Source organism: Populus euphratica, unplaced genomic scaffold (genome assembly GCF_000495115.2).
Source record: "Populus euphratica unplaced genomic scaffold, PopEup_1.0 scaffold58.1, whole genome shotgun sequence".
NCBI lineage: Eukaryota > Viridiplantae > Streptophyta > Magnoliopsida > Malpighiales > Salicaceae > Populus > Populus euphratica.
The window spans coordinates 826,876-846,700 of NW_011499864.1; the positions used below are offsets into that span (position 1 = coordinate 826,876).

Below are 19,825 nucleotides of genomic sequence, written 5' to 3' on the forward strand. Positions count from 1 at the left end.
TCTCTTCGAATCCAAACTCTCTTCTATGTTTGAATCTTTTCGAAGAAGAGGCCTCATCAAGGGTTTATAAGATGTAGTCTTTAAATTAAATTAAATTATAGGATGGCTACCGATTTTTCAGTTGAAGATTTATTAAAATGATATTTTTTTCAACATCAATATTTATTTTTATTTTTTTGTTTAGGATTAGTTTTAATTTCTTTTTTCTCTTCTAAATTTTCTGTTATAAATAAAGTAAAGTATTTATGAAATGTAAATATTAATTCAAATGGCTAAATTTTAGTGTTTGATTAAGTAAATGTTAGCTATCAAGATCTTAGCCACCTGATTTTTTTAAGAGTTAGATTAAGAAAATAATCATAGCATATTGAAGAGATCAAATGTTTAAATAATCAAAGCTTTGGAAATTGATTTATATATGTTCCCCTCGTGTATAATTTAATTCTAATTTGCAGATAAATCGTTTAGCCTTTTCATATCAATTTTATTCCAGCATAGCTATTAAACTTCATTTTCATCGATTTGTTCAAAGATTAATTTAGATTATATATCAAGTAAATTAACTTGTGTTAATCTAAGTCAATTATTTTTTTATATAAAAAAATAAATTAAAATGATATTATTTTAATTTTTTAAACAATTTTTTTCCATTGGATTTACCAGATTGTGAAATTGGCATGCTAGATTTATCTGATCAACTCGAAATTTGCTATCTTTTTAAAAACCTGACCAACCAGAAAGCAAATTAATTAAATCTTGAATTGACCTGCCAACACAAGCCGGTTTAATAATAGGCAGGAACCACAATGAAAATGTCCTTTTTTCATACGAGGCTTATCACACTACAAAGACACCCACCACACAGTTACAATGGAAAGAGACCATATTTCCTCCATGAAAACGAACAAACGAGCATTGTTTCCAAAGCCAACTAAGCTTTATCCATAGCTTCACCGTCGCCTGAAAGTTCAACAAAATGGTTGCCAAGCAACAAAGAAATTAGCAATTTATAATAATAATTAGTAGCATATAGCAACCTAATTACATGTAAACGTTCCTAATTTGACGAGTATAATGACTATTGCATCTCTCGTACCAAAACACTTCCTCTGATAAAATGCAAAATTTCTATTTCGGGTTGGCCTTTCTAAGGGCTTAATTGAAAAGTTTCGAACAATAGGAGGGTTTTGGATTTCAAAAAAAAACTCTGGAAGTGGCCAAGGTCACCCTTGGCCCCCTTTAGATAAGTCCCAGATCAGTTAGGTGATTGTCTGATTAATCAATTAAACAAGATGATATATAACATAAAGAATAGAGAATAATTGACCCATGGACTCGAATAAAAACCTAGGTCAATATCCAGTCAAAACCCTCTTAAATTTATATTAATTTTTTTCAAAACAAAAGAGAATTGGATTAGCCCAAATTCGACTCCCGGAGCCTGCTGCTTTAATGCATTCATGCGTGCAATAAGAAAATGGCTGTGAGCATGGGGTGGATGGGCAGACCTTAGCAGCTAGGCACAGGAGTGCTGAGGTTGCACTTGGAAGGCAAAGCCATGGCAAGATCAGGATCGATGCCGAGATAAGGCAACAGGTATGAATTCTTGTAAGAGCAAAGGCATGTGAAGTTAGCCCCAGAAACAGCCTTGCAACAATCAACTGATGGCGGCTCAACTGGGTCTGGTTTGGTCACAGATGGCTTGCAGGCTGCGAGACCATCCTCACTAATGTCACACACACTCACTGCCCGTGAGCCCTCAAACAAAGCAACCACCACCAATAGCAACACCACCAGCTGCCTCTTTGCCATCTCCATCACAAAAAAATCCCACCAGCTGCCTCTTTGCCATCTCCATCTCAAAAAAAGCAGCAGCAGCAGCAGCAGCAGTCGATCTGTCCACTTGTGTCTGCACGTTGTATATATACTATCTCAGAGTAGAACACTTGTTGGTAGATTTGCGGGTTACCTCTGTTATATAGAGAGAGTCCTTGAGGCAAGAACCGCAGGTTTAGATCCCGTGAACAAGAATTGGCAGGATGCGGGATCACGGGGCCAGCTCTGCTCATCTATGTTTTCCTTTTCCTTTTCCTTTTCTTTTAATATATAAATATATAGAACTATTTATACTTTAATGCTCCAAAAGTGAACATCCCATCCAATTTTTTCCATTCCAAATATATTATTTGTTATCCTCTTTATTTGCTCGATATAATATTCTTAAAATAAATACAATTTTAAGTGATGTGGTGTATGTATTATTTACTTTTTAATGTATTTAAGTTTTAGCAATAAAACTTTGATATCCCTAAAAAAATTTAACATGGACCCATTTTTCCATGCATGCATATAAGAACATGTAGACACCGAATTATTCAAAATCAAGGTTAAATATTTTTATAGACACCGTATTTATTAATATTTCTATTCAAATATATATATATATATATATATAAAATGCTGTTTCTTATTTATATATACTGTTTTGTTGGCCCATTGGATAAGAAGATCAGGCCACCCAAAGCTAAAATGTCGTCAAATGGATTGGAAGGAATCCTTCAACTTGTCTTGTAATGGGAAACCCAATTATTAGAAGAAAGGATTTCTTGTTTAGTGCCATGGAACCCTCATTCTATCCTTTAAAAATCACAACACCCTACCTCCAAATTATTGAAATTAAATCATTTTTAAATGCTAATATTAAAAAATTATCCAAACCATCCTATAATTCAGTGATACGAACCCGTGACCCTAATTCTTTAGAGATTACAACATGCTACCTACACTTTTATAATTAAATTCACTAAACTCCTTAAATTTAATCCCTTCTTATATTTGATTCCCATTAATCTTCCTTCCATGAAAGATGGTGAAGCACACATCACATAATTATCACTGGCCACATGTACCTCAATTCACAAGATTCGTGAAATAATTAAAAACAGAAGACCACAGGAAAGAAATTATTGTTAATTACACAACTTGTCTTGAAGGACTGCTTCCCATCCCCACAGATCACGTACGGTCCACCATCGAAACGTCTAGACATCTTAAATCCTCGACTCCAACGTTGTACTTCGCTGCATGAAACTAAAAAATTACACTCTAATCTAAAATGATCAGTCTTTCACTACGTGAATCATAAGAACTTAAATCATAAGAACTTAGTTGATTTTACTTTATAGTGGGCAAAATAAAATAATATGCTTTGGGTTTAGGAATGTAATGGTGTTTTCATGAGACGCATTGATCATTACATTAAAGGAAAGGGCTAGATGCTATTTTTCATAAGGTTGATTACTTAATTGTTCTTGGAAGACAAAAAAAAAAAAATCACTTGGGTAAGGAACTTTTTAATCTTTGATTTAATTTTTAAATAAGTAATTTACTTTATTACTATTAAAATTTAAAAATAATTATTTTTGACTTAAATAACTTTTTGTCATTTAGATATGATAATTTAATAGTTATTAAGTGTTACTGAGGTAGAATGATAATTTGATAAATAAAAAAAATATGATAAACAGCATTAGTCGTCTCTAAACGGTGAATACAGCACCATTCAATGGCCAAAATCATGATTACAGGCCTGCTTCCAAAATATCTCAGCGTTCCCTTCAAAGATCAACGATGCATGTAGTATTATGGTAGCCAGTATTGCTCGTATGACCTTTTCTTTTTTCCTCTTTCCTTCTTGATTTTAATGGTGGATTTTAAAAAAAAATAATCAAATTAGCCTCTAAAGTACTTGAGATTTCAATACTAATCTCTTTATTATATATATATATATATATATATATATATATATATATATATTTTAAAATTTAGAATACTTTATGAAATGAAGAGGTTTTTTTAATTTCATCTATGTTCTCTTTGTTGCAATTTTCTTTATTTAGAATAGTTTATTAAATTAAGAATTGTTTTCAATTTCATACCCAATCAATATTTTCATCTATCAAATTTAATTTTTATTTTTTTAATTATCAATTTTTTATTTTAGATGGTGTTTGCAAAAATTTTTTCAATTTCATTATTTTTCAACTTTTTTATCAAATATGTTTTTTATTATTATTGTATTTTCTTGACCTTAGAAGATTTTTTTAGGTTGATTTGTATCACCTTTTTTTTTCCCTCTCTTCTACTCGATTTTTGTGCTGAAATTAGAAAAATCAAATTAGCCTCTAAAGTTTGTTGTACTTGAAATTTCATTCCTATTCTCCTTATTATAAATTTAAAAATTTCTTGTACTTTATGAAATTAAGTGGTTTTTCAATTCCATCCCTATTTTCTTTGTTACATTTTTTTTAAATTTAGAATAGTGTATTAAATTAAAAATTATTTTCAATTTCATCCCCAATCATATTTTCATTTATCAAATTTAGTTTTTATTATTTTTATTATATATATTATTTTATTTTAGATTGTTTTTGCTTCTTTTTTTTTACAGTTTCATCATTCTTTAGTTTTTTTTACTGTCATTATCTAATTCTTTTCTTATTATTGAATTTTTTTGATGTTGAAGATTTTTTTACATTTATTTTTTATTATTTAATTCTCTATCATTTAATTAGTTGGATGTTTAGCTTCTTAGTTGAATTTGGATTTAAATTTAAAGGTTTGTGGGTTTAAGAGACCAACCTTAATTTACGAAGTTGACACAAGCTTATTTGGGTTTCTTTTCTCTCTTTTTAGATTATTTTTTTCATCCTCAAACATTTTGTTTTTTTTTTAATTCACTTTCTATTGTATTTTTTAGTCGTTTTGAAAATGACACGGGTTGCTTTGATTTTTTTCGTCTTTGTTGAATTTAGCTTTTTTAAAGGACTTTTGTTTTTAAATTGAATTAAATTGATTGATTTTCTTTTCTAACATTTAATTTTTTAAGTGTTGAGCTCGAGTCAAGAATTTAATGAATTATGGATTTTAATGTTTAATCTGAGTTTACAGGGTTCACTTAGGCTTGCTAGGTTTTTTTTAAGCTTTTCTCTTTAATATTTCATTCTCTAACTTTTTTTTTTACTTTTTTTCATAAGATTTATTTTTCTTTTTAAAATAACAAGGGTTGCTTTAGGGTTTTTTTCGATCTTTATTGATTTTTTCTTCTTTAAAAGAAATTTTATTTTTTAATTAAATTAAATTTATTGATTTTATCCTTTTACATTTAATTTGAGACAATACTTGAAGGAATGATTTTTTAATTATTTTCTTTGAAAATTGATATTCTTTGTTTTTTTTACCTTTTTTATCTATAAAGTTATCCTGAAATTATATTTCGGATCATGGATTCAGCAAATTTACTAGATTTGACTTAGATATTTTTTTACTGCTTTTTAATATTTTTTGATCTTGATTCATTTGCTAAAATCTTAGATTTTTTTAAAATAAATTTACATAGTCTTAATATCTTTTTTGTGAAGAAAAAAATGATAGGCCTCCAATATAATACGAGCCATCTATTTATTATTTTATATGCAAATATATTTTATATCAAATGTTATCAAATATGTGGGGGGTATGCTTGCATTCTCGTACTAGTAGAGATATTTATTTGATAAGCAAAAAAAAAATAATCTCTACACTCAAATAGTAAACATAAAAGTTAAATAGAGAAAATAAAAACAAAAAACTCACATAAAAAATATGCAACAATCTCATTCTCATTCATATAAAAATATCAACCAATGATCATAACATTTAGTGTTGGTTGTACACAATACTTTTTAAAAGTATTTCTCACTTGAAAACAATCTATTTATTTATTTATTATATCAATATATCAAAATCATCAAAAAAAATTAAAAAAATTAACTTGATATCTTTAAAAGCTAAACATATTTTTAAAATGCACCTAAATAACATAGTTTCAAACACAAAAGCAAAATGGAATCTACTCTATTTTTGGTTAAAACTTTATTAGGATTTAATCTTTAATATAAGCTCTCTAACATGAAAAAATAACAAACAAAAATTGAGTGAAACTTAGTTCTAAACAAAAATCAATCAATTGTTGAAGAATAAAATTTAAAAAAAATAATTCTAAAAAAAAAACTAAAAAGAAACGACTCAAGTCAACTTGTGTTAACCTTCTAAACTTGCGACCAAGTTCTTGAGACCAGGATCACCTTATAGAAAGCAAATAGTAACTTTGAAAGATAAAATTAAAAGAATGAGAATTAAAATTGATATAATAAAAAATTAACAAAACAAGGTATATATAAATTGATTGAAAGAGAGAGAAATGAGAGAGGATGAGAGAAAAATATTGTCATTGATATATCGCCACTGATACCTTGCCATGTGTCAAGCCACGATGGAATTGATATATCGCCACTGATACCTTGCCACATGTCAAGCCACGATGGAGATCCCACTGAGATGATTTAGGTGAGATAACAAAAGACCTCATTTAGAGGTTGAAGGAGATTGTAAATGCCTTTAAAGCATGACAGAGCTCCTCACATGCTGGCCCGTGCATTGTACGAGCTATCCATTTCTCCCCTACTAGTTCCTTTTCATCTCTATTATTGTTTAGGTTGCAAATTTGGTTCCTCAAGCTTAATTGTTTTATGAAACTTAGCATCAAACGAGCAAGAGAATTTTCCCTTGGCATCACGAAACCCCTATACATAAGCAATCAAAATAAATCACTATTTCCATTTTGAATATATTGATTTGAATGGATCAATTCAAAAACAAAATGTTAGGTGATCAAAATAAAGAAAAAGGATTGAGCTCTTTCAGTGTCGATTCAATCCTTAATTGTTGAATATTTGTCCTATCTTCAACTTTGATATCAAAATCTTTAATTGCTTTAAATCAACATAATTTATTTAATCTCGATAAACCAAGCAACAAAATCTTTTCTTGAAATTACTTAATCTTATAATCTAGATAAACTAGACAACGACAGTAAATTATCAAATCTAATACTAAATACAAAAAAGATCAAAGAAGCATTTTGAAAAGAAAAAAGAACCCAATGGATCAAAATGTAAAAATCTAAAGGATAAAAGGTGTTTTTTTCTCTTGTGCTACGATACATTTGCCACCTCTATTAGTTTTTTTCTTTACTTATGAATGTGGTATTATAACGCAAGACTAGAATCTCGAAGGAGCATAAAATATTCCAATCCCCATGCTGTGGTGCTTCATCGTTCCAGTATAACGATGAAGATTTCTCAACCAACATATACTATATATGGCTCAGCCTGGCATGGCACCCATGGCAAATCAATCCATCAAAAACAGCAGGAATTTGCACTTTGAAATGACATCCTAACAAACAAAACGAACCCTACAGAGAACATTCACAAGGGAGTGGTCTTCGTTAAAGCACGAGCACTGCGCCTTTGCTTTGCATATTTTCGTGCTCTCGGACCCACATATAATTCCTCATGGCTCGCAAGTTGAGCAGATCTGCCCACTACATTGTTGAAACGTGGATTGGAACTGGTTCTTGTTTAGTAAAGTTCTTGATTATGGAGTATATTGGCATATGATCACTGCTTTTCTTATCTTTTATTATCCTCCTGCATCTTCATGTATTCCTTGCCCTAACTAAGTTGGCGATGATCGGACCTGTTATAGACTGTTTTTTACATGGTAATAAAAAATATTTTCACATCACCTAGTTCGAGTGTTTATATACATTTTAAAAGTATATTTTGCTTTAAAAAACATTGAAGTAATATTTCTTAGTGTTTTTTTAATGAAAAAAATATTTTAATATATTTTTAAGCAAAAGATATTTTTAATTGAAAAGTTTTTTTTTCCAAATAATTCTAAAAATATACATCCCCACTTAATATATATATATATATATTAATATATATATATATATATTAAGTGGGGATGTATATTTTTAGAATTATTTGGAAAAAAAAACTTTTTAATTAAAAATATATTTTTAAGTAAAAGATATTTTTAATTAAAAAGTTTTTTTTCCAAATAATTCTAAAAATATACATCCCCACTTAATATATATATATATATTAATATATATATATATATATTAAGTGGGGATGTATATTTTTAGAATTATTTGGAAAAAAAAACTTTTTGATTAAAAATATCTTTTACTTAAAAATATATTTTTAAGTAAAAGATATTTTTAATTAAAAAGTTTTTTTTCCAAATAATTCTAAAAATATACATCCCCACTTAATATATATATATATATTAATATATATATATATATATATATATTAATATATATATATATATATATATATTCAAGACGCTGATCCCATGATTAACACTGAAAAGTATTTATTATTGTTGTTGATTTCATGGGTTGAATGAGAAGTTTACGTGGATTTTGGATTACATTAATATATATTGAACAATTCTCTTTCCATTCTAAATCGATCCGGTAACTCCATCTCTATTAAAGATTGAAACTCGAATTTTCTAATGGAATTCTTAATTTTTAACGCATGGGAATCCCCTTGAAATAGAGTACATTAATAAATCTTAACAAGTATCCTTAACATGTATGATTAATTAGTAGTTGGATCGGACTCCTTTCCCTTGACCACTAGCATTCTAAAAATGAACAGAATTCGATTCCAGGTTTTCTTGGAGGCTTGCTTTCGAATCTAGAAGTTCGATGTATGTAGTTGAGGGAGCATAGAGTATCATATGGAGAGCATATGGATGCTTGGCATGCATCCTCTGCATTATAAATAGCCCCAAACACCTTGCAAATTTCATTTCATCTCGTCCCATAAGCTAGCTGCTTGTGCTGCTCTTTCAAACCTTTTCCCGCCCTTCGCTAGTTGTGCTTCCTTGATCTCCAGTTTCCTCAATTCTCAATATGGCCTCTACCCAGGTGCTCCCTCCCTGCTATCAATTCTCTTAGAATTCAGTTGCGAATATTTTTCAGTATGAAATTGAGTTGCAGGAACTATGGAGTGTACAAAGAGTTTGAAGAAACTTCAAAATATGCTATCCTACGTACCATTGTACAAAGAGTTTTCACAGAGAATGATCTTCTAACAGTTTTTTGAGATAGTTTCTCTCTTTCGTTATATTCTATCTAGTTTCCTCACCTTCAAAAATAAAATAACTTTTATTTTATAATCTATTTCAAACACTTTTACACAAGGAAGCTTTAAACCCTTTTTTATATGTGAGCTGGCGCATCATGCCCACCCAACCACGGTCCAAAACCAAGGAAAGTTGACGAGTTTACTTTTAAGAATTTAGAGGAAGTGATTATATATAAGAGCCAACTCGAGGCAACATCTGAGAGTAGTGGATCAACCGGGGGTTAATCCAAGTTTTTTTTTTTTTAAGAAAAAAATATGATTTAGTTTTCATTTATTAAAATCCTGAATCGCGAGTCAACAAGTTAACTCATCAGGCTAGATCGAGTTGGTTCATATACAACTTATTTTCATGTGTGTCCCATAAAGGGAGTATAATGGACATGGTATTTCATATTTCAGGTTGAAGCTGAGCCAGTCACAGAGGTGACCAACAAAGCTGAAAATTCATCACAGGCATGTCCAGTTATTGAAGAAAAAGCTGCCACAACTGAAGAACCCGAAGTGGTTGTGCATGATGCTGATGACGAAGAAGAGGAAGTGAAAAATGAATCGGATGAAGAGCAAGCAGAGGAGAAATTGGAAGAATATTCACCTATTATTGGTGAAGATGAGCCAAACACTAATTTTGATGACGAACTAGAAGCTGAAGATGGTGACTTGATTTAAGACATGGAAAGAAATCTTACATGAGGAGAGGTTGTGGTGATCACAATCTTATATGTGTGTTTGGTTTTTATCATTTATGTGTTTTTATTATTTTTTTTTCTTTACACCTCCCATGTTTTATATTGTGTCGTTCTGTTGCGTGTAGTATCTTGAAAACTATATTATAAAGTGTGCCTAAGATTATTAGTTAATTGATTATTTGCTAATTATATATTAACTACTTGATTGTTGAGATTTCTCTCTAATGTATTTATTACCTAGCTAGGTTGTAATCAATCCATAATGGTTAGGACAAGCGGTAAAGCCTACGCTAAAGATATAAAATAAGGTCTTAGGTTGAAGTTCTACCCTTTAATAGAGGATTAATGTAAAAAATACCTCTAGATAATCTCAATTTATAACTAAAATATCAATTTTACTCTTAAATCTTCAAATATTCTTAAGTAAAAATCTTCTTTCATTTTAAAGATCTCTTATATATAATATTTTCATCTAAATTATATTTCTTTTAATAATAAACCTGATTCCATCAGCTTAGAGTCGAAACTAACTAATAAATTTAAATATTTTAGATCAAAATTGAATAAATTAAAATCTAACTAAAACCAGATCCACTTCTGGCTTCCTAGGTTGTGTTTTAACCATTGGATTAGCATTTTATTGTCCCTTTTATTTCTCCCCGAATCATTTTCATTTCACCGACTATATAATAAGTTATTAGCTTAAATCAATTGGCCAGGAGCAACTCTCTTTTTCCTTATTTATCCAATGCATGCAGCTTTGAATCGGAATTAGATCCCAAGTCATGGAATTGATGCCTCGCGACTTGCTGCGTAAAGGAATTAGTGTAATAAGGAAGGTGTTCAGAAAGAGAAACAAGCAGCAACAGAACCTTGGAATCATGCATACTATCTTAAGCCTTTCATTGTGCTAAATCAGAATTTGTATAATATAGTAATAGCTAAGGTCTAGCCTTCAATATGGTCTATATTGTATCGATAAAAAAGTGTGAGCAAAACTTTCTTTGATAGATCTCTGCAATAATCTCTTCTCTTTATATTGTATAGTAGATACGTGGTTCACGTTATGTCCCCTGGAAGCATATTCAAATTTTCTGAATACAAGAAAATAAGATACAATGTATGATAATCTGAGATAAATCAGATTAAATTAATTAAAGCATAATTTATAATATAAAATCAAAATAATCCATAAAAAATAGATAAAAAAAACAACTTGCAGAATTTGTACAATATAGTAATGACTAAGGTCTCTTAGAATAGTGCAGGGGATGATGCGCCTACGCGTGTGCAACATATGTATGCCTACTATATTGATTTATTAATATTATAACAATACAAGTTACTAAAAAAGCTCTAAGAGCTTTGAATATCACAAAAAAATTATGATGCAAATATGAAAATAACCTCCTTAGGTAACCTCTAATTTTTGAAAGTCATTCGGCAAATATGAAATTTTATGGTGCATAACAAATACAAAGACATAATAACCTTTCCTTTAAATGCTAATAATTTTTAGTCTTGAAAGACACAAACATTATTTAATTACGTAAATAAACATGCAAAGACACAAAAACTTCTAAACCGGAGGCCAATTATTTGAGCTCCTAAAGCCAATGTAATATTTTTATTATACATAAAATATATAGAAAAATAACTTTGTCCTGATCAATTCTTAAATAACATCTGAATTCCATGAAAAATATAATTTTACTTTTGGTGTAAAGACAATTGTTAAGAGTAATGAAAGGTAAAATTATAATTACACTACTTGAACTCACAATAAATCTTCTCATATGTTTAGTAATTCACTAAGGCCGTTTAGGTTTTTTGTTAATGTTTGATAATCATAGTATTTTTAATGATTGTGATTTAAAAATAATAAGTTTAAAAAAATTATAAATTATATTTTTTTTAATCAAATTTTAAAAGAGAATCTTATATAAATTATAATGCGTTAATTAATTAAATATTTTTTAATTTATAATCTAATTAAAGTATATATAGCATCACACTACACCACACACACTCCACCGCACATCAGCAAATGAAGTCCTTGTAATTAAGAAAAGCACAAAAATCAAATTACACTTTCTTTCATTGGATTATAAAGTGAATCATATAAGTGTGTACATTCATCTCAGCCCTTCTTATAATTTCTTTTTTATATAGAACTTAATGATGATATAATTATACAATTTAAGTTGTTAGGTGAAGCCCACCTCATATCAAAGCCAATTAAATTTGAAACTTGTACAAGTTTATATTATTTTATATTTAATTTTTATCAAATAAATAAAAATAATAAAATTTAAACTCGTGACCGCTTGATCATTAAGATTTTAATAAATAGAAATAATAAGATTTAAACTCGTGATCACTTAATCATTAAGGTTCTGATATCATTTCAAAAAACCATTGCAATCCAATAATTTAAATTGTTAGGTAAGACTTTAAAATATAATTTATATTATTCATTAATATACAATAATAATGCCTTAATTTTTTTTTAAAATAATAAATCCCTTCATATTTAAGATGCAGCTTCATAAGCCACAAGAAAATTTTAAAAAAAAAATCGAATATTTTGATAACTCTGTCAAGAGGCGGAATAAAAACTTTTTGTGACTATCTTTTTTCCAAAACTAAATCAAAATACGAGCAAAAGAGAAAGAGTCATGGGATTGCAACCTAGCAGGGACGATGGCCATTCTTCCATTCGTGTTAATTGTAAACGACAAACCAAGAAGAATAAAGAACTTCCTCTGTATCCATGTTGGCATAGGCGAGGAGATCGAGAGGGGCCTCTGAGATTCTTTATTCTTCGTTTCTTTTTCAATCCTGGCTTAGGTTTAAAGGCGAAGTAGCAATCTAACAGAATGGCTAGAGCCTCCATGATTCACAGGGTAGTGAGCTTAGATCCCTTCTTGACTTGTAGAGAATGGCTAGAATCTCCATGAATAAATAGAGGAAATAAATCCCATTTTCTCTGTTGCCACAGTATCCTCTCACTCTCTTTTCTTACTTTTAAATGATTAAAGCAACCTCGATTCTATTAGATTTTTTTAATGGTAATTCTTGCTTTGCGATATAAAACATTATTTGCTATATAAAATCAAAATAACCCGTAAACGAAAAACAACAAATAGCAAAACAACTTGCAGAATTTGTATAATATAGTAATGGCTAAGGTCCTCTAAAATGATGCGGGGGATGATGCGTCTACGCGTATGTAATATATGTAAGTCTACTATATCGATTTATTAATATTATAGTAAAACAAATTATTAAAAAAAGCTCTAAGAGCATATGAATATAACGGACAAATTATGATGCAAATATGAAAATAACCTGCTAAAGTAACCTTTAATTTGTCAAAGTCATTTGGTAAACATTAAATTCTACTGTGTATAAAATATGCAAAGGACATAATTACCTCTCATTTAAATGCCAATATTTCTTAGACTTGAAGTGTACAAATATTATTTAACTATGCAAATAAATTTGCAAAGACACAAAAACCCTAGACCATAGGCCAATTATTTGAGCTCCTACGACCAATATAGTAATTTTGCTGTACATAAAATTTTACTCTTGATCAATTCTCATATGACACTTAAAATTCCATGGAAATTTTTTGCAATGCAAAGATAATTCTTAAGAGTAATGAAGACCAAAATTATCATTATACTACTTAAATCCACAATGAATTCTCTCAGTAATTCACTAAGTCTTTTTATCTTTAATTTTTTTTTTGTTAGTATATGATAAATGTAGTCTTTTTAATGATTGTGATTTAAAAATAACAAGTTTAATTTTTTAATATATAAATTATAGTTTCTTAATCAAATTTTAAAAGAGAATCTTATATAAATTAAGTAATTAAATATTTTTAAATTTATAATTTAAGAAAAGTATATATGGCGTCACACTGCACCATGCACACGCACGACACCACACATCAGCAAACGGAGTCCTTATAATTAAGAAATGCACAAAAATCAAATCACACTAGTTTCTTTCATTGGATTATAAAATGAATCATATAAGCGTGTAAATTCATCTTAGCCCTTCTTATAATCTCTTTTTTTATAAAACTTAATGATGATATAATTATACAATAACGATGTCTTGATTTATTTTTCTTAAATAATAAATCCCAACATTTAAGATTCAGCTTCGTTGGCCACAAGAAAATTAAAAAAATATATATATATTTTTTTTTTTGATTTACGTAAGGTGTCCGGGCCAGCTTACGCGCACCACGACTAATCTCCACGGTCCACTGAACACCCTGCAAACCCAGCAGGCAGGTAAAGCAACGCGGGGTTGACAGGCATGCAACTTCAAGGTTCGAACCCGTGACAGCAGAAGACGCAAGACACCATTCCACCGTTGGGCTGTTGTCTTGGATAGAAAAAAAAAATATATATTTTGATAACTCTATCAAGAGGCGGAATAAAAACTTTTTGTGACTCTTATCTTTTTCCCAAAACTGAATCAAAACGCGAGCAAGAGAGAGAGTCATGCAACCTAGAAGGGACGATGGCCACTCTTCCATTCGTGTTAATTGTAAACGACAAACTAAGAAGAATAAAGAAGAACTTCCTCCATATCCATGTTGGCATAGGCGAGGAGATCGAGAGGGGCCTCTGAGATTTTTTATTCTTTGTTTCTTTTTCAATCCTGGCCTAGGTTTAAAGGCTAAGTGGCAGTCTAACAGAATGGCTAGAGCCTCCATGAATCACAGGGTAGTGAGCTTAGATCCCTTGACTTGACTTGGCTTTACTTGTAGAGAATGGCTAGAATCTCCATGAAAAAATGGAGGAAATAGCACTTGATGTCTTTATCTAGCGGTGAAGTAATTTGTTTTTTTTTTTTTTTAATTTAGGTTTGATTTTTTTTAATTTAGAGGAAATATCCTTGTAGTGCTTTACTTGTTCACTGAAAATTAATTATAATAAATATAAACCGATTCAAATATCCTAAATTATCAAAAAAATAAAAATAAAATAAAGGAACTAAATCCCATTTTCTCTATTGGCATAGCATCCTCTCACTCTTTTGTCTTACTTTTAAATGATTAAAGCAACCTCGATTCTATTAGATTTTTTAATGGAAATTTTTGGTTTTCAATTTTTTTAACAAAATTAATTTATACTTCAAAAGGATATTAATCTGATGTTTTTTTAGTTTTAATAAGTTGATATTAAAAATAAAAAAATAATATAAATTATTTTAAAAGGTACAGTACACTACATTACCATAATATCATATCTGCACTTATTTTTCAAAGCATTAATGTCAAATCATATAAAAATCAAAATTCATATAAACAGTTAATTTATCCTCGCAGTGTTTTTTCTTACTTTTAAATGATTAAAGCAACCTCGATTCTATTAGATTTTTCTCAATCCAATTCCAAAATCAATATAGAAGTTTCGCTTTTTGTACGGTAAATTTTATTTTTTACTTAAAAAATGTTACTCTGTATATTTTATAATGATTTTTATTGATTTTGATTAAATAATATTTGAAATAAAAAATTATTTTAAAAAATATAATCCAATGCATTACTATATTACATAATACTTTAAAAAATTGTTTGGAATTGTGGTTGCTATTATTTTTCAAATAGCTTTTCATACTAAAATGCATGCTAGTAATATTTTTTTATTTTTTAAAAATTATTTTTGACATTAACATATTAAAATAATTTAAAAACATTAAAAATATATTAATTTAAAATTAATAAAAAAATATAAAAAATTTAAATTTTTTAAAACAAAAAAAAACAATCCTTTAATTTCCTGCACGTTAATGTCAAATCATATAGAAATCAAAATTCATATAAGCGTATATAATCACCACACTTGTGCCTCCAAAGCTAGCACGTGACGATGGAGTTTGAAGGAAGAGACGGATTCTAAGTAATTAAGCTCTCGTAGTTTTGGATTTTAAAAATATATTTTTTAAAATAAAACTTTTTTACTTTTTTTATTTTAAATTAATATATTTCTAATATTTTTAAATTATTTTGATATTCTGATATCAAAAATAATTTTTTTTTAAAATAAAAAAATTATTAATATATATTTTAACATGAAAAATTATTTTAAAAGTAATTATATCCACGTTTCTAAATAAACTGTAATTATTATCGGTTAAAATTCAAACCTCAACACTACAGTTATACTCAAAGATATTTCAGAGAAAGACTTTAATTGAATGGGAAGGCAAGAGGTCCTTTGCTTGTTGCCATATTTCTTTTCTTTTTCTTTATTTATTTGTAAATTAAGGGAAAGAAATGCTGGTAATGTGGGAAAAAGAGAAGTTATTTTGTTCATTTGATTTGCAAAATTTAAAAGATGCTATGCAGTGTATTACAAGAGTGTTTGTTATTGCTGTAAAAATCATGTTTCATAAAATTTAATTTTTTTATTAATTTTTATATAATATTTATGTACTGATATTAAAAAAATTAAAAAAAATATTATTTTCGTTTATTCTTAAATAAAAACTATTTTAAAAAATAATGATAGCCATTTACTCCAAAATATCCCATGGAAAAGGTTGTGGCCGCAGGAGTACTTTTCCTATTTGGTTATAAATCCATTTTGTCCTAGTGACTTGATGCAGAAAACTCCTATTTCATAGTCTCACCGGTGTGGAGTTTTAACTAATAATAAATAAAAAATTGAATTTGTAAAATTTCATTAATTCAATAAGTTTTTAATGATAAAACTAAACACGAGTGAAGTTCTAAATTTAAAAAAATAATAATATTATTATTTTAATAAAAAAATTGACTCAAATACTCAATCATCCATGTCGAGGGATATAGCCATGATTCTCTGGTTACTTGTGTGTTTAATAATGTAATAATGTTGTTTTTTAAAAATAATTTTTTTATTTTTAAAACCAACAATTTATAAATGTTAAAAAATTAAAAAAACATGTAAAAAACTTACCACACTTTAGTGCAATTATTAAAAAATGTTTGAAGGTATATTAATAGTTATTTTTTAAAGTGTTTTTTATATGAATATATTAAAATAATATAAAAAAGTTAAAAAAAATTAATAAAAAAATAAAAAACAAACTGTTTGTTAATTCTCTGATGGTGCTTGCTAATAACACATCGCGAGAGAAACAATGGAGCATCAATAATGAGGAATTGGAGTTGAGAAAAACCATAACGAGAGTTAAAATCACCGGTGCTCTTGTAGCGGTAAGAATTCTTTTCCCTGGTCATGTGATTCATGTCAACTGCAATTTCAAGAAATGCTCCCTGTTGGACGTTGACCACTTCATCAGTGATTAACCCATTAATTGATTCATCTTTACTTTTCCACAACCTACAACTTTGTCTACAGAGGCTTAACGTCATCGGTTATCGCACAGAAATAAAGCTCAGCGTCCATTCACAAAAATGGCTACGCGTGTGGGGTTAAAAGAGTTAAAAAAGCTACCCGATACGAGTACCTAATATGCCTGTAGCTGAAGTCGTACGTGATAGACTAGACGAGAGGAGAGGAGAGAGAGGCTCTGCTTGCTTAATTGCTTGCAGAGTGGTGAACCCCAAGAAAGGAAGAGACCAACTCAGCTTTATCGATAAATCTTGCATTGGAATATACACTCTCTGATGATCTGCGACAAAGTAGCCAGGCAAAGCAAAAACCCTGAAAGAAGTTAAAGATATATAATAATATAAAAAGAGAGAACCCAGAAGAAAAAGCAACCTCACCTTGTTGCCCCATCATTCTCTCTCTCTCTCAAGTCTGACCTTACCTCTTTGTTTTCCTGTCTTCTACTGTGAAACTTCGTTATCTGAGTTGTTTTATCCTCCCTTTTTACCTCTCAGTTCAAGTTTTCTATATGCCTTTTACTTTTTCCACAAGCTCAGGCTTCGTTTGTTTATGAGTTTATGGGGTCCGTGTTTTGTTTCAATGATAAACTTAAATATATTTAGTTAATTAATATATATTATATTCTTACACGATTCCATTAGAAACTCTCCTTTAGCTAATAAAAAAACATAGTTTATATCTTTTATTAAACTTAATCTTTCAAACTGCACAGCAAAAACTAGGACGATGCCAAACAAGCCGCAGAGCTCAACCTCTTTTCCCCTTTTAAATTGATGTTTTGCACCCACGCTTGCACTCACAAGACTTACAGTCACACCCCAGAACAAAACAAACTAGAAAGAGTACGATCCAAACATCTCCCAAGATTCCAACGCTTCTCTGCTCCAACACCATTAATGGAAGTAAGTGCAGTTTGTTCTACTTTGCTCTTTGTTTCACACATTTGTTACAAAATATATAAACTCTCCATTCTTTCTGTCTCTTTGCTCTTCTTATAAAGTTCTCTTCTCTTGCTTATTGCATTATGCACTGACTTCTTGGTTTTTTTTTTGGTGGGCTAGGATTATTATTATTCAAGGAGCCATGTGCCAGCATTTGGAAGCTGGGACTGGAACAATGATACGCCTTTCACTCAGTGCTTTGAATCAGCCAGGCAAGCAGGTCTGCTTCGTTACAGTTACTCAGAAGATCGTGATCTCTATGTTGCTGGTGATCTCTATGAGAATGATGTTGTCACTCCTACCATGATCGTGGTTCCTCGCCGTAGGGTATGTATATATATGAAGCATATCATTGTATTTCTTCCATCTTTCGGCCCTCGACAATTTTTCTAGCCTTGTTTCAGAAAAAAAGACATTTATTCTTAAAATTTTATTATTAGATGATTATTTAACATCATCAAACAATCGTAAAAAGGGAGCATATTATTTTTCCATGCCTAGTTTCCGGGTATTTTTTTGTTTTCTGCTTTCTTCATCATCTTTCTTCATGCTCATGAATGAAGGGATCATGAAAGGTGGTGGTGGGGCTAGAGTGACAAGCAAAAGTTCAGAGAAGAACGGGGAAGAAAAGAAGATTCATTAAAAGAAGTTTAAGTAAAGGGGGCATGAACTAGGGGAAATAACCATATGATGTGTAGAGGATGCATTAAGCTTTTATCGATTGCTTTTCATTCATAAATTTGTTTTTAAAAAATTATGGCGTGCGGGTCATGTTTCCAAGAAAAAGAAAACAAAAGAAATATTAAAAAAAAAATCCTCCAAACTCTTATGACAACGAGGGCTAGTCTAGGGCCTAGGCATTGATGGATGCCATGGCTAAGCTAACTGGCAACACATATAAAATTAATTATAGTTCCATTGATAGCTTCATTCGGGAAATGCTGGTTACAATCGATGTATCTTTCAGGAAAAAATGCGCCGCCCTCGTGCCAAAGAAGAGAAAAAGGAGCAAAACTGGGCGGTGACAAGTGATGTAAAGGAATCGCCAAGCCCACCTCCGATGTCGGCCAGGCCGACACCTAAGCCAGTTGATGAGGACTTGTATAAAATCTCACCGGAGCTCCTTTATGCAAAACGCAAAAAGGTAGGGCTCACGTTACTTTTCTTATCCTTCTTTCAAATTGAGATCCCATTACTACTTTGCTTATAAAATATATTTTCTTTTTATTTACATACCTCACAAAGCTATATTAGTTTCTTCTTTTTTGACTTTCATTAAGTTTTGATTTTTTTCTCGTGCAGAGGGGAGGGCTGTGCTTCTTTTCAAGCTGCTTGATGCCCCCCTGTGCTCTTTGAAGGCTGTAGGACCGCGTAAATATATTTATATTAATTATATATTATATATCATAGTAAGGGGATGAGAAGCACATATTATTTAGTGCCCGTTTGGTAACGCTGTTAAGTGTGTTACTGGCCGCATTACCAAACGTAACCTTAATGTGACAGAAATCATGTTATATTACTACCTAGTTAGCAAGCTAGCTGAGACTTGTGGCCGAGTGGTGAAGGGTTGTTTTTCATTTCCTTTGTTTCGGGTGGTTCCTTTTTTTCTTTTGTTCTTTGAAAGTCCCTATGGCATTTGAAAATAGGGACGAATTAGAAAGGTTTTAAAAAGATAAGGGGGGGTTATTGATGTGGGGTAAGTTTGTATTCCCTTTATGTGGAAAAGAAAAGGAAAAGGGCTCTCAAGCAATTTCATCCTCTGCCTTTAGTTC

At 29.9% G+C, this 19,825-nt stretch overlaps 1 protein-coding gene across 1 annotated transcript; it reads left to right on the forward strand.

Annotated features, from left to right (window-relative positions):
* Positions 1-17,800: 17,800 nt before the first annotated feature.
* Positions 17,801-19,825, forward strand: LOC105125693 (uncharacterized). The gene is made up of 4 exons (XM_011026257.1): positions 17,801-18,011; positions 18,171-18,377; positions 19,018-19,194; positions 19,353-19,825. The coding sequence occupies exons 1-4, from the start codon at positions 17,883-17,885 to the stop codon at positions 19,404-19,406; spliced, it is 567 nt and encodes a 188-aa protein (XP_011024559.1). The 5' UTR covers positions 17,801-17,882; the 3' UTR covers positions 19,407-19,825.